We start from the raw sequence: 16,011 nt of genomic DNA on the forward strand, positions 1-16,011 counted from the left end.
GCTGTTAAAAGGTTATTAGAGGATTATTAAAAGCATATAAGCAAGTTATGTAACCAAGTGTGTCACTAGTGTCGGATGGAGCCATACTAATTTTAGAATATTTCGTAGTCTACTTTGCTGTGTATAGAGCACAGCTTATCTAGTTATTGTAAATATAAAAATATATATTTATATATAAATATATATTACACTTTATTATATATTTTATTACACTTTACGAAGGAACAGTAGAGTTTAATTTGTCGGCGTTTTCATATTATCCTCTACTTCTTTCATGAGGTAACTTTTGCATGAATAATAATATTATTATATATTTTATTATTATTATGTAATATAGATGAAGGTAAAATTATTAAATACTTAAAATTGTTGATCCTATAAAAATAGAGTTTTCTCAAGTCGAATTCTTTGTATTTTTAAGCATCCAATTAAAAGCTTTAAGCTATGTTTAATCTTGTATTGAATTGTGGTCTGAATCGGAAAAAACAGCTGCTCTGAATGCTTATAACAGCTGACGCAATCTTTGATTCACCATGATTCATCATGGAAACAGAGGCTAGTGTGTATAAAAGATTCCATTTTAGCCATTGCCACCAGTACTGATTTATTAGCCAAGCACTAAGCATACATTCGTTTGTGATGCGTCGCATTTGGGTCCTGTCTTACTTATTCCTTATTGGGTTGGCATTGGTAAAGACCACTCCGAAGGAACTTCACTCAGAATCGATTTTTGAAGATGAAGTCGCACTAAGGTCCAAGTCAAATAAAGCTGATGCTCCGCTGACAAAAACTACAACACCAGCGTCAGCATCGAATTTGTTCTTTAAAGGCATTACAACAACCCGACCACCTGTGGCAACCAGGCGCATTGTAGCCAAGTCAAAGGGTAAGGATCCAGAAGGAACTGACCTCCACCGCAAGCACCGCACACATCACAAACATCAGTCAAAAAACAAAAAAAAGAGCTCAACTAATCGTGCCGAAGCGAACCGACAAAAGGATCATAGTCCCCATAATCCCCAAAAAAAACCCGAAAAGAAAGGCAGTGACATTCCCTAAGTCAAATCTTTGAAAGATGTAAATACATAAGTGATTTCTCTGCTGTATAATACCTAGTACTTATCCCTGACAATACAAATGTAATAAATTATACTAACTAAAAACATTATACACTACTCTATTAATTTAGCTCAGGAAACGCAAAGCAGGGGCGAAAATTGCACCGCCTAACGATTGTCAATATCAATGTCTGTGTTGATATTATTTATTTTTCTTATATTCTAATATTTTTAATAAATGATTGTCCGCCATTTCTTAGTAGATTTTCCATCTATAAGTGCATATTAGATCCTGGCCTATTTTATGCTATCCAAGTGTACGGAATTGTTGCCTAAGCCCACCTGAAAAAATTACGAATACTACAGTCGAAAAACTTGCGTAAAATCCGGTGCTCCGTGGTATCCATAAGGAACTCACAAAAATAGGAGATAAATTCCAGGAGGTGACCAAAAAATACCAAGAGACTGGATTTGCACTCTAACAGCCTATCAAGGCGAATGGGCAACACCCACCTCAAGATCTGCCATAACGCGATTTGACTTTACATGTATGAAGAAAGTTCCCATTGATGTTATTAGTGCCGTCTATAGCCCCACACAAAATAAATCTATATAAACAGGCAGCCAAACAAACCCTTTACTTAACTTTGTGTCCATATGGACAATTTTACATTAGTTTTTTCCAGCCACCACAAAAAGTTAAAACAATATAATGCGCAGTCGAGATAGTTTTTGGGGATCTACAAACAAACGAATACAAAATTTTAGTTTCTTCTGCAGATCGTTGTCAATTCTGGGTATATTTGTAATTCTTTGGGAAATACACTTAATTATTATAATGAATACGTAAAAAGAAATTCATACAAACAATAAAATTAACCGTTTTCAGAGACTGATTACCATTAGCGTAGAAAAATTTGTTCTTAAACTTTTTTAAAATTGGTTTTGGATTTAGAAAAGCCATTGCGTATACAGATGCCTGCCTAATGATCCCATAATCATGCAAATTCTTCGAAACTCAAATAAGGTTCAGCCTAGAAAAAGGAATACTTATTTTAGCCTTTCTTAGGGTTATTCAAGCTAAAATTTAAGAAATGGCGAGGGTGGCTCTTTTTTATGGTAGTATGGTAGCGTATGGTTGACAGACCCAATGAAAAAATAACAATAAAAATGCTTAAGTGCAATTAAATGCAATTTTCGGGTAATATTATCACATTGACATTTCTAATGAAACAAACTTGGAGTAAAATGTATGTTACTGATGTTCATTCACCAACTTCTTTCATCCACAAAAACTTCCTTACCTCCTAATATATGGTAAACCCAAATCACAAGAAGAGAAAAAGTAACCTCCCTAACCACTGGACGCTTCGGATGCAGGTGCAACTAACTTCCGAGCGAGGGTCACTAGGTAGGACACCTGCTCATTTCTCCAAAACAGGAACATCCCCATGCCTTACTAATGATGAAGCAAGGCCGTTTTGCCGCCTATCTTGAATGCCAAAGAACAGCTGACGCTCCTTGAGCCATTGGAATCCCTCTATATTCACAGTGTCTTCCCGTGGCACGGCGATACAGCTCTTTTGGCCGCTGGCCAGCTGCTGATGTGGTCGTGTTCGAACAGTTCCAAAAATAAACAGCCATCTAATAGAAAAATCGCCACATATTCAATGTGTTGTCCAAAACTACATATATGTAAGAGTTTTAGACTGTCGTACCAAGGTATAAATTAAAAACAGGAAAGGAAGCTGGTCACGAGAATCCGACGCATGTATACCCTTGCAGTATTTATATGGCTATTAAAAAACACTGACAGATGCGTGTGTACTAATAATACTTAACGATCAAATCCAAAGAAACAAAGATATATTTTCTTGTATTTTCATTTAATTGTCCGACTGTTCTTATCACAATAAAGCAGAATATATATTTTGTAAAAATCGTTATCCAAAGCTCAACCCAAAATATGCTTTAATGCCTTAAAATTTACTTATTGGTAACAGTTTTTCGCAAACCTAGCGGCCTTTAAAAAAAATAGTAAAACTTTTGTTACTTATGCTTTCTTGCTCATGAAATACAAAAATGCATTATCAAAAAGGGTGAACTAAATCTAACTAAATTGGGTAAAGTGGCTATTTTTGTTGCTTGATAACTTTTAAACGTACCATTGTAGTGAAATTTACACAGTTTAAAATTAAAAGGAAAATCCTCAGTGTAGTCAAACAACTAATAAACCTAAGAGAGAGACAAGTTTCCGTAAATGAGAAAGGACGGGCATGGCTATATTGACTCAATGGTTGAACTGATCAAGAATATATATTCTGTGTTTGCTTGCAAATGTCTCATTAAATATGAAGTCATATTTTAAAAGCAGATATGCATACATACTACGCTCTTTATAGTGCACCACAATTACGGAAACCATAGCTTTAATCAAATTTCGTAATTTCTTAAATCAAAACAAAAACAAATTTTTAATTATTGTTAAATATAACAAAAGTTTCTTTGTTGGGCTCGTATTAGTCATATATCATATTATATTCAAAAAAATTTCACTCTAAATAAAGTTTTTATACCCGTTACTCGTGGAGTAAACGGGTATACTCGAATCGTTTAAAGTGTGTAACAGGCAGACTGTATAAAATATATGTACTCTCGATCAGGATCAATAGCCGAGTCGATCTAGCCATGTACGTCTGTAAGTCTGTCATTCTATCTATTTAGCAAAAAAAATTTTGCCACGCCCACTCTAACGCCCTAAAGGCGAGCACACTTTTTTCTCTTTTATTCCCAAATATCTATCGATATCCCAGAAAAATGATGAAGTGTCGCCTTTGCATCTACCCTATCTGAGTAACGGGTATCTGATAGTCGGAGAACTGGACTATAGCATTCTCTCTTGTTTTTTTGTTTTAATTTGCGTGTCCCTTGTTTATTGAGAAAGATGTACATGCTTGTGACCTTTTGCATTTGCAGTAATCTTCTATGCTCATCCTTCAACAGTTATTGAAAAGTTTTACCTCAGCGATCTTCTATAAAAACATACGAACTCCTATAGAAAATGCTTTTAGTCTCACCCACCGCACGCAATTCACACAGTAATATTAACTACATATATAAAGTACACAGTCGTGGGAATTGGCAACTTCATAATTAGCGTCGAGTTCACAGCCGTGAAGACGTCTGTCAAAACCGGCTAGCATGCGGCTGACGCATTTGTCCCAAACACTTGTTTAAACCACCAGCAGCTGCAAGGAAGCCGACGCCAGTTTAGGGGTTGTTTCCCTTCCTCGTAGTCAGTTGGTTCTCTTAGCCATGTGTCTCTTTTGGCGTTGGCTGACTTGCCGCCTTCAAGTTTGTTTCAGTTTCAATTTGACCGTCGAGTGCAGAGAACGTCGGTACGCCGCTCTTGCCATTGCCATCGGCCGGCCAGCTAAAAAAAACGACCTGAAGCCATAATAACGCGTGTGATTGAGAGGCCAACGAAATATCCAAAGCATAAGTGAACAGTGTGTGAGCCAGTGAGCGCTTTAAATAGAAATCGCGAAATAGTCAACTCGATGGAAGTCGCCGTCTAGAAAAATAGCAAAATAGCCAAAATAACCACTTGTGAGCCAAAGTGACACAATGCACAGAGCAAACGAAAATATAAAAATAAATTAATTAGTAAATTCAATTGGATTAACTCAAACATCGCAGGGGAAGGAGTATCAAAGGCCCTGATCCTAAATAAAACGGTATAAGCGTGACCTAAATATTCATAATCATACATACATACATCATAATACAAAATACTAGGTTATGTACTTGCAACAAGTAAAAGCGGAATAACAAAATTTAATTATTTGTCGGAGAAAAATTATTGGATGGAAATAACTTTTAAATGAGCAAGCGCTCAAATATTAGTTGGAAAAAAATATAAAATCTTGTTATACCAATATATGTATTTTATTTATATATAAGAGTGGATATACAGGCGAACTTTTGTGCACACATATAGCATTTTTCGTACATTGAGTGTACGCGCACAAATACATACACATGCACATACATATGTGTGCGTACATACATATATACAGCAGTGCCGGCTGAACAGAGTCGGGCTAAAAGAAATTATATCACTGCCCGAATCCGTTTTTAGAAACAGTTTGCAATGAATTTTCGTTGGTTTATATTGTCGATGTATAAATGCAAATATATAATACGTATATATTAAACAACATACATATATATGTACATATGGAAGAAACCAGCTAATATAAAAGCGCACACATGGCGTTTAAGTAAAAGAGACTAGAACTATATTTTTAAAACTGGGCTAATAAGCTCAGCCATGTTTTTAAACCTTAACAAGAACATCGAATTCCTACTTATTAGCAAGACGAGCAACGATTTAAATACTTTGAAGCCTATTAGATTAAAATGTAACAATTACTTAATTTTTAAGGGATAAGTTTATGGTGTCTATAAATTACACTTTACTTTACACTTTACAGTAAACAGCAAACGAAAACTACTGACTTTAAAAATCTATAAAATACGAAAATCTTATATATAAAGTTATCCGATAATCAGAATTATGTTATTCTGCACTGTTAATAAACCACCTAATTTAAATTTCGAATGGAGAGAGGGAAATGTTTATTTCGATTCACCTAAAATTTCTGATCAAGAATATATATAGTATGCATGCCTTCACTAATGCCTTCTGAATTCAATACAAACTTCTGGTCAACAACGAAAATACGTTGCGCTTTTAAGACGGCCTATTTACCAAAACATACTACCACGTTTTTACCATTGGTTAAAGTCAGATTCTCCCCTTAAATGGCTTAGCTATCACTTCATTAGTACGTTTGCTAAACCCGTTAATCGTAGAGTAAAAGATTCTACTAGATTCGTTGAGATGCATGTAACAGGCAGCAGGACGGCTTTTCGACCCTTCAAAGAATATATATTCTTGATCAGTATCACTAACCTAATTGACCCATCCAAGTCAGAATCTCCGTATGCAAGTTGGGACCATAAGAACTAAAAGATTGATATTAAGCATGCAGATTGAGAGACTGCTAAATTGTTTGTTTGGCAGGCTTGCGGTGCTATATACGACGCATCGCAAGTTGGCGTCTAATTGTTACCACTCCCACTCTAACGCCTACAAACCACACAAAACTGTCACGCCCACACTTTTGAACAATTTTTATTTATTTTATCTCATTATTTTTTTCGCATTCTCTACCAATATTCGCGAAAATATTAAAATTTCTCCTTCAAACCGCGAGTTGAGTTACGGGTATCTGATAGTCGGGACTTTTGTCTTTGCCAAATTTTATCTATATTCCACATATCCTGTTCCACCCATAAATATAGCGATCAGACCCTTTTCTATTTATATACTATCTGTCAAAAATAAAAAGGTTCATGGATAATGATGCAATTTAACATAGCAACTATACGTGACCAAAACTTTGTGGCTTATCAATAGCAAGACAAAAAAAACAACAAATTGTTCAAATGTTTGGAAGTGGCAGTGGTGGGCGTTAGAGTGGGTGTAGGCTTCAATGGAATTGTCATACCTAATCTAAAATTTGTGGCGTTTATAGTTCCTGAAAGATGGACGCATAGACGAACAGTTTCGGAATCACTCGGCTAATGGACCTTGATCTAGAATATTTGTACTAAATATAAGCCGAAACTTTTCCGTTTGCCTGTTATATATACTTTTCAACCTCTTCTAGGGTAGTGTATAGGAACGCCATAGTCGAGTCTCTCGACTATTAGATGTCTTCCCTCCGCTAAAGAGAATGCGAAATAGATCAATATATTCTAGTTGGAAAACAACTCTTCCCTAGACTTCTAAAGTAAGGGGTTGGTTATTCCGACCGTTTAACATGATGAAATAAAAATGTTCACTCCCAAAAAAAAGCCTACCATGTCTCTATCGCGATTTGTAATTTGTGGCGTTACATACAAAAGATGAATAATTATCAAGAGTATGAGAAATGCAATCCTCTCACTAAAATCTGTACGCTTAGTCTAAACTTTATAGTTCATATAAAGTTCCCAAAATCTCGAAGTTCATATGGACACATAGATAGATCGGTATAACATTTATACTATCTTTTTACTTACTATTTATATATCTATCTAACAGTCGTGGTACTCCACTATATCCTTATTTTTTTTAATTCTTATATAAGCAAATGTAACCTACCAAAAACTACTACTAACACTATTCCTTCTTCCATTTTTTTCAGAATTTAAAACAAAACGAGTGTTTATTATTTATGGTGAGATAATACACCGTAGTAATTTTTCAAGAGCAGTAAAATTTGAAAACAATGAAATATATAAAGAATTTATGATTGACAACGGTCTTGAATTAAAGTGGAAGTGATATTGGTGCACTAAAGCAGCACCCGGAAAACATCAACGAGGCAACGTACAAAATTAAAGTTTTAAAAATTCCTAAAGGAAAATTTGGCGGTTAAGTGACTCAACATTTAACGATATGGGAAATATGGCGCTGAGACGATCAGCACAGGGTGTTGCCAAGTCGAATAGCGTCGCAGTGAGAAGTCCAATATCCCTATCGCTGGTACTGCTGCTTTGCTTAGCGCTAGTCGATAGCTCCACTGCACAAGTTGGTAAGTCTTTAAGATTATTAATACCGAAACACACATCCTAAGATCGTAGTTAAAGAGAGCTAAAGTGGATTTTACTCATAGTTTATTCCGATAGCGGGATATATCTACCATTGACAAGTCAATGAATCCACATCGTTTCTCAAAATGCCAAATCAAAATTATAATAAAAAAATGTCAAACCATTTTCAAAAGTGACAGTTTGGGCGGTTTGTGGGAGTGACAAAATCAACAGCATGCCTAATCTCATCGTTCTAAACTTTTTTATAGATCCTGAGATCTTCACGTACAGACAATTGGACGGACGTACATGGCCAGACCGATCTGGCAGTTAAATACTTTTCAATGAATATATTAAACCCATTTACTTAACGACTTACGGGTATAAAAACTGGCACCGGGATTTATTTCAACTTTCCATTAATATCCTATTTATAAAATGTTCTCTTTATTCTTTTATTCTCAAGAAAAAATTGTCTTGCAATTTTCAGATATCAGATATAAATATGAATGATATATTGGTCCGGTCCGGTGTGTTCGGCTTATATATATTTTTTTTTTGAAAAAACGGGTAGACAGGACATTGCCAGATCGACTCGGCTGTTGATAATGATCAAGCATATATATACCTTTCACTATCCTTTGCTTACCCCTAACCTACTTTGTTTTGGCAAATCGAGAGAAGTTTACAAAAAATGTTGAAAGTGATAAAAAAAATAATAAAATATCAAAACATTTTTCAAAAGTGTTGGCAGTTTTAAGCACTTTGCGGGCGTTGAGTGGGCGTGGCAACATGGGTTAAAAAACTTGCTCTGCGCTAATGTCTCTAGAACCTGTATGCTTAATCTTTCTAGCTTTCATAGGTTCTGAGATCTCTACGTTCATACGGACGGATTGACAAACGTACAGACGGACATGGTCATTGACATGGCTATTGATCTTGATCAAGAATATATATAATATATATAGTCGGAAACGCTTCTGTCTGTCACATGCTTTTCAACGATTTTAGTATACCCATTTACTCTACAAGTAACGGTATAATAATACCTCCTCCAACACCATGTACGTTTATATGTACATTACATTATTTCCAGTTTCTCTTCGCTGCTTTCATTCGCATTCATGGGAAGCGCATCTGCGGAATGCTTACAACATTTGAATACAACATTTTCCCACATTTGAGAAGACGTTCACTCTAGAACACCATGGTTGGTTGCATGAGAAAAGGAATTTTTTGAAAGTAGCAATTTAACTATGGGAAGTATTTTTCCACGCGATATGCAATCGTTTAAGGAGCTCAAAAAAGAGCGAAAAAAGAAATCTTGCCGCGATTTTTTAATCGGAAAAAACGAATTGAATGTTTTTACTACAACGAAGACTAGAAAACTTGAGAATAATCAAGAAAATATGAGTAACTCATACATAACTCTTATGAGTAACGATTTAGTAACGCGGTGAATGAAAATTGATTGGTGAAAGATGCGCTTAAAAGTCACTGATTAAATTATGATTTTGGGTCACTGTTCATAAAAGAACATGTTTTGTTCATTTGTCACTTTTGTCGTGGTAGTTTTAAATAAATTATGATGAAAACATTTTCTAATAGAGCTATGTGTAGCACCCAATCCTGATATAATCCTGATATATTCTGTCCTTTTGAATCAAGTCATGTCAGTCTGTCCCAGTAAACGTCGATGAATAAAATAAAACAAGAAAGCAAGCTAGAGTAAACAAAAACTTACACATGCACCTTTGCAGATACATATAACACTTAATAAAAATAGGTAAATATATGGGAATTATTTGTTACTGTTACTATGACATATCATATCATCATATACATAGTCATCCGATTTTAATTGAAACCTAAATCTAAAACGTAATCAAAATAATAGCAAGTTATTTCTGTTCTATTATTTTCAACAATATTTATATTGTTGCTATTTCAGATATGACATTCGTTTGATTTTGATCAAATTTAAAATTAAAGTCGAAGTTCTCGAATATCAGATACCCTTTACTCAGCTAGTGGAAGGGCGAAAGAGAATTTGCATCATTTGTCTGGTATATCTATCAAATTGGGGAAGGAAATGATAATAAAATTACAAAATTGTTCAAAAGTGCGCGCGTATAAGTTTTCGGCCGTCTTGTAGGTGATAAAAGGGACGTGAACAAAGTGTTTTTGGTACCGATAAAAGTTGGCAAGAAAAACAAAATACGAAATACTTGTCAGTTTTTGGAGGTTTGTTTTCGTTATAGTGGGCGTGGCAACATTTGGAAATAAGCTTGCGCTGCATCTGCCTCCGGAATGTGCACCTTTAATCTTAACCTATAGCTTTATTAGTTCATTAGGTCGCGGCGTTCATACTTAGTATGTACATAAGGACATACGGACATGGCCAGATCGACTCGGCCATTGATCCTGATAAAGAATATAGTCATCGAAAAGTATATGGGTGCTCCAGCACATTAGTTTCAATAGCTCAGTGGTCAACTTTGTTTATGATATCAGGCAATCAAAGGATTCGTTGAGAATCGCGATGTAGTGACAACCGGTGAGAAAAAAAACGTATTAAACATAAAAATCGCATATTGGGAAAATCACACAGAAATGTGACTACGGTTGGAGTTGTGGTCACTTGCACACCCTAAACATGGTCGTTCGCTCCCTGCTCTTCCAACGACGCTCTTATACATTTCACCGGAACTGCATCGACCCGAGTGCAACTAATAGAAATCTATTTAAAATGAATTATCAGTGTACTTAGTAATCTTTTTTTTCGGTGTTCCCTATGGCATATGCAAATTAAAATTTATCTGGTCCAATTCGGATGCGCTATCAGGCGCGCAGGCGCGATAAAAGCTGGAGCTGAGGGCTGCTTACTGCTTCGGTCGGAACAAAAACAGGGAGTAGATATAGATTCTGATTAGTAGCGGATCTTTGTTTCGACTCTGTCGGTTCAAATCTTCGTATGCAAGGCGGTTCTTTTGCATTTTTTATACTCTAAGCCAAAGTATAAAGTATCTGCTTCTATCCGCTTCTAGGCAAACTCGAAAAATTCGATTCTAGAGACAAAGACGCAGCGCAAGTTTGTTGACCCAAGTTGCCACGCCCACTCGAACGCCCAAAAACCGCACAAAACTGCCATGCCCACCCTTTCGAAAAATGTGTTCATATTTTTTCACAGTTCTATTAGTCTTGTAAATTTTTATCGATTTGCAAACAATTCGCATTGTCACTATCTGAGTAAAGGGTATGTGAAAGTCGGAGAACTCGACTATAGCATACTCTCTGTTTTTCCGGCTTATCTAAGTGTAACGCCGATGCCCGTCTATGTGTCTTTCCCAATTCTGCACTATGCTGGTGCTTGCTGGTGCCACCGCGCTGCCAATATTAATATAATTGTTGGTTGTAGTGTTCTTGGCCAAGCGTGGCCTGTGCCAACTCCGGAATGCCGCCAAGAGGTTGGATGACGGAACCGTTTCCGGCGTGAAATTCTCTTTGATGGTGCTTAAAAGGACCTATTTCTTTCGAGTTGCGATGAAGATAGTGGCGGCCCTCAGTGGCCCCTCTGCTATCAAGAAAATCTGATCAGCCTAACCGAGCCGAAATCCCCAACCAATAACATACCACCTGCTAGCCACACTGCCGCCAGTGAAGAAGAATAGTGATCGCTGTTTTGGGTAGAAGCCAGCCTATGAAATCCTACAACCTGGCGCGATATTCAAAACCACAAACTTTCCGCGACACATTCTGTAGCAAGGGTACCGCCTTATAAACCTTCGGTGAACGCCTCCAAGCCGGGATTCCGCCATTCTGGTCAAGAGAGACGCGAACTGTTGACACTCAATCCGATCTCTCTCCCCAGACAGCCATAAATTTTTCCGGAGCACAATCCGCCCGCAGCATGTTGCTGCCAACATGTTGCTGAAACATAGGTTGCATTTGCTGGTACTAGCGCCCTCACAAATCTCCCCCACCAAAATCTGCGTGGGGAACGCGAGAGAACCAGGACTGATACCGCGATTAGCCAGCTATTGCCGTATGCCCTTCGCGTGGTACTTGCCTAGGAATTTGCCCTGCATGTCTTCTCATTCGTAGTAGGCACCACCCAACCGTTTCCTTATTCGAGCCATCAGAAATCTGGGACCAAACTTGGCGTTGTAGCCTTCTGCAAAGTTACTTAGCTTGAAATATCTGCGAAATACTTCTTTGCCTTCAACAAAGTTTGCCCTTGTAGTACGAAGATTATATTGTTGCTCGGCATGCAAGTTTCACGAGAGGCCAAGTACTTCTTGATATCCGGTTTATGTCCTGGGCAGAAATAATATTCACGAATCCGCTCGATCGTTTTATGAATTCCTCTATTGTTATCTTAAAAATAAACTATGTGTAGCTTGTCGTATAAATACAAACCATAAAGCACGTTCCAAACTATATGTGAACAATCCAATTCTGATATAAGTGTATGTATTATATGAGAATGACATCTGGACACGTTATTGAAGTATTTTAAACAACAATATTTGTTTCCCTTTTTAAAAATCTCAAGCGAAAACATATCTTAGAGATTCAAATGCATCCTAAACATATAATATACCTTCTGATATTGTAAAACCAAATAAATAGACTGCTAGAGATGCGTATTATTTTGAAAATTAATTATTTTTCGAACAGTTTACTTAAGCCCTATCTAAAAGTGTCGCTCATCTTGTATGGTATTTTATGTAAAAACAAGCGTTATTTTGAATGTTTATGTCAAAGATATAATATTGCTGTTGTATACTTTTTAGATACCACCATTAGTCAGCAAGAAAGTCAATCAGTTGTTCTACCGTGCCCCGTCGATGCAGAAAAGTGCGGAAAACTCCACTCACTAAATTGGTTTAAGGGCGATGATCGCATTGCTGCAATGCTTCTTGGCGATAGTAATGTCACGAGTGTCAATAAAGAGTTCGACGAAAGGTATATAATAAACGTATAAAAACAACGGTAATTTATGTTAATCTTTTTTAATCCTTTCTCAGGGTTACTGTGGAGCAAAACCCATACAGACTAGTAATTAAGGACTTAAAAATAGCTGATGAAGATATTTATCTATGTGATACTACATTTTTTATACCAGAAGAAACTTGTGATAACTTTAATGGATATCGAATAGAATTGAGAGTCTTAGGTAAATAAACCAATTAAACAATATATGTATTACGTTTGTTATTATTATAACCGAACTGCATGGCAAATGAGCTTTATAGTAATTTTAATTTTTTGTGTACATGTATATATTGAGTTACTTTGCAGTTCCGCAACGACATTTAATCGAATTAATTCAGCCGAAAGAATCTTCAATGTTGCTTAACCACATGTGATGCTAAAATAAATAGACATGTCCTACGAATCATCTCGAATAAGAAAATCTCGACTAATAATTTTCGTACAATGTACAATGTACGACGTACAATTTTCGTATTTTCGTACAATGTATTTTCAAAGAGAGAGAGAGAGAGATCGTTTGAGAGAGTGTTAGTCGGCGAGAGCAGTATGCTCTGCCCGCGTAGAGGACCAATGCACTGTGGAAAATTTGACCTGTTTTCTTGGCATAAATCAATATCTCGTAAACTAAAATTTTAATATTTTAATAAAATTTAATCAATAATATTCTCCACTGTCTACATATTTCAACGTTAAAAGAGAAGTCATTTCCATATTCCTCTCCACAATCAGGATAATCTAAACATTCGTCTGCATTTACGCGACAACAATTCCGTGACTTCTAGCGGAAGAAAAATTTGCGTATGTTTTTTAACGCGCCTGCTTAAATTTAGAGCTAAAATAATGGGGTCAGAAGTTTCCAATCCAATTTCGATATAGTGAAGTCTTATGTCTGGAGCCTCTTCTTTTGGAGTGAATCAGAATCTTATAAATGGTCGCTGTCATTGAAATTAATAAATAAAATAATATAATAATAATAAATAATAAATAAATAAATATTCTTGATCAGGATCAATAGCCGAGATTATCTGGCTTTGTCCGTCTGTCCGTCTGTATGAACATCGAGATCTCATGAACTCATAAAAGCTTTAAGGTTGAGATTAAGCATACAGATGCTAGAGACATGGACGAGCGTCTATGCCAATTTGCCACGCCCACTCTAACGCCCACAAGCATCTTAAGACTGCTATGACTACACTTTTGAAAATTTCGAAACAATTTTGTTTCACTTTATTCCCCAATATCTATTAACATCCCAGCAAAATTATGGAATTTCGTGTTCGCATTCCCGCAAGCGAAGTAAAGGGTATCTGATAGTCGGGGAACTCGAATATAGCATTCTTTACCATTGTTTCCCTCTGAAACCATGCTTCTATCGACGAGACTCCCCATTTTTTTCACCGATTTGAAAAATTAGTAAAAATTTAAAAAATTATATCCAGTTATGTAGTGGACTTACACCATGTTTCCAAGTAAATTCAAGCTAAAATTGTCTTCCGTCTGCCTGGTATTTTGTTGAAAACTTATCCCGCCTTCTGTTGCATGTTTTCTATTTATGCAACAAATTAACATGAAACATGCGCGCTTTCTCCCAAAAATAAATTGGCAAATTGCAATGAGTTTTTCACGAGGCATTGCGAGCGGCACACTTCTAGAGAGGTTGCTACCTAAAAATTGAATTTTAGCGAAAAGTCGATAAAAGTCGCACATGAAGGCTATATGTTCCGAATAGGGAATTGACCGCTATAACAATATGGACTAACACACTACTTCAACAAATGTCAAAAATGTGTTGAAACTCCTTTTAAAATTAGTAGCTAAATGCACAAACTGTTAAGTTGTTTGGGCCTTTTGGTTGAACAGATATGCATTTGGACACTTTACAGCTGTTTTTTTTTTACATTGGAGTGTTAATTCAACATTTCATTTTCTTAACATTAAACTGTGTTTTATTAAAATTCGAAACATGTTGAAAACCACATCATTGCCAAAAAAACAGGTCGGATTCCCCACAGTGCAATGCAAGACAATTTTTAGCAGTCATAAGCTGTGAAACTGCAAAGTATCTTAAATTTAGTTTTCTTGTTTCTGTCTGTTAAGTTACTTTCTAGATGTGAACGAATTCCAAAAAAGCTGATGCAATTATCAGAGGATACAAGATATTCACTTTAAACTTATATTTCTCACATTTCCTTTAGCTGCGTAAGGGGTAGCTGATAGTCCTTTTAAAGCATATGTTTAGAGGTAGAAACAGTGAAATTCTTAGCACCTGAAGACCTCAGTATACGCTTTTCCATTATCGATGATTACTTAAAGAAGATATGTCTTGGCACTTATATTGAGTAAACTTTTATTTTTTTGTGATTTCTGCATAATTAAAAACTGAATTTCTTTCTTTTCGGCTAGTAGTTGCCACCCTACCTTTACATTTCCATATTTTTAACCATACTCTTTCTCTTTCTCTCATTAAAAACAAAACATGCGACAAATTTCATAATCATTTAATATATATACACTTCTTTTAACAAACGAAAACTATAAAAAACCCACCGCCGACATGGAAAATTATAATACAAATAACCCTCTACCGCAATAATAAAAAAAAACGTTACCTTGCCCGGCGTTAAAATTGATTAAATATCATTTTATTTGCAAAATCCCCTAATCCTTAATTCCGCTTAAATATGTTGTATTTATTAATCATTTTATTATTATATTTGCGTGATAAAAATATAGAAAACATTGGTAAAAAATAATTAAATACTTAAATATATATATTATGTTTTAGCTATTATATCTAAAAGGGAAAAGCCCCCATTAAAAGTTCGTTAAAATTAAATTATATTTTTGGTTCGTTATTGGAATTTTTGTATGTTTATTGTTTTTAAAAATAAATGTTCTAAGTGAAACGAATAATTTTCAATAACAGTTTTCATTCATTTATTCTTAAGTTAAAGGGATAGTTTTATTTTATACATGATTTATTTAAAATCACAATTAAACATGTTTATCCATTTAAAATATACCGTACTCACACACAAACATCACAAAAACGGACCAATTTTAATATGTTGGATAACAAACTCACGTATTCAGTGCCACCCACTGAGGTAGTTATCTTGGATGCAAAAGGAGATCGAATCGAGAACGGCAGTGTAGTGGGGCCCATGCAGGAACGCCAGTCCCTCAAAGCTACATGCACTGTAAGGAACACCCGGCCTCAACCTGAAGTGAGCTGGTTTCGTGGAACAAAGCGCCTAACAACTTGTAAGTATAATATTAATGAAAATCAGAAGAGAAGTTTACAATACAA

General features: G+C 35.7%; 2 protein-coding genes across 13 annotated transcripts in view; both read left to right on the plus strand.

Annotated features, from left to right (window-relative positions):
* Window positions 1-612: 612 nt before the first annotated feature.
* On the plus strand, window positions 613-1,168 carry LOC6620139. Its single transcript, XM_002044300.2, has one exon. The coding sequence runs from the start codon at window positions 640-642 to the stop codon at window positions 1,057-1,059; it is 420 nt and encodes a 139-aa protein (XP_002044336.1). The 5' UTR covers window positions 613-639; the 3' UTR covers window positions 1,060-1,168.
* Window positions 1,169-4,424: 3,256 nt separating this feature from the next.
* Window positions 4,425-16,011, plus strand: part of LOC6620129 (B-cell receptor CD22) — a 41,153-nt gene continuing 29,566 nt past the window's right edge. For 3 of the 12 annotated variants that reach the window (XM_032717593.1, XM_032717595.1, XM_032717597.1), the window contains exons 1-5: window positions 4,426-4,795; window positions 7,316-7,705; window positions 12,500-12,671; window positions 12,734-12,882; window positions 15,795-15,965. In XM_032717593.1, the coding sequence (XP_032573484.1) occupies window positions 7,570-7,705; window positions 12,500-12,671; window positions 12,734-12,882; window positions 15,795-15,965 (628 nt within the window). In that variant the 5' untranslated portion in view covers window positions 4,426-4,795; window positions 7,316-7,569. Of the gene's footprint in view, window positions 4,796-7,315; window positions 7,706-12,499; window positions 12,672-12,733; window positions 12,883-15,434; window positions 15,444-15,794; window positions 15,966-16,011 lie in introns of all 12 variants that reach the window. The other 9 variants (XM_032717601.1, XM_032717592.1, XM_032717596.1 and 6 more) reach the window with 6 other exon arrangements.

Source organism: Drosophila sechellia, chromosome 3L, assembly GCF_004382195.2.
Source record: "Drosophila sechellia strain sech25 chromosome 3L, ASM438219v1, whole genome shotgun sequence".
Lineage (NCBI taxonomy): Eukaryota > Metazoa > Arthropoda > Insecta > Diptera > Drosophilidae > Drosophila > Drosophila sechellia.

Bases quoted from the DNA above. Each gene is read 5' to 3' on its own strand.
- LOC6620139 (XM_002044300.2), top strand. From the start codon at position 640: ATGCGTCGCATTTGGGTCCTGTCTTACTTATTCCTTATTGGGTTGGCA.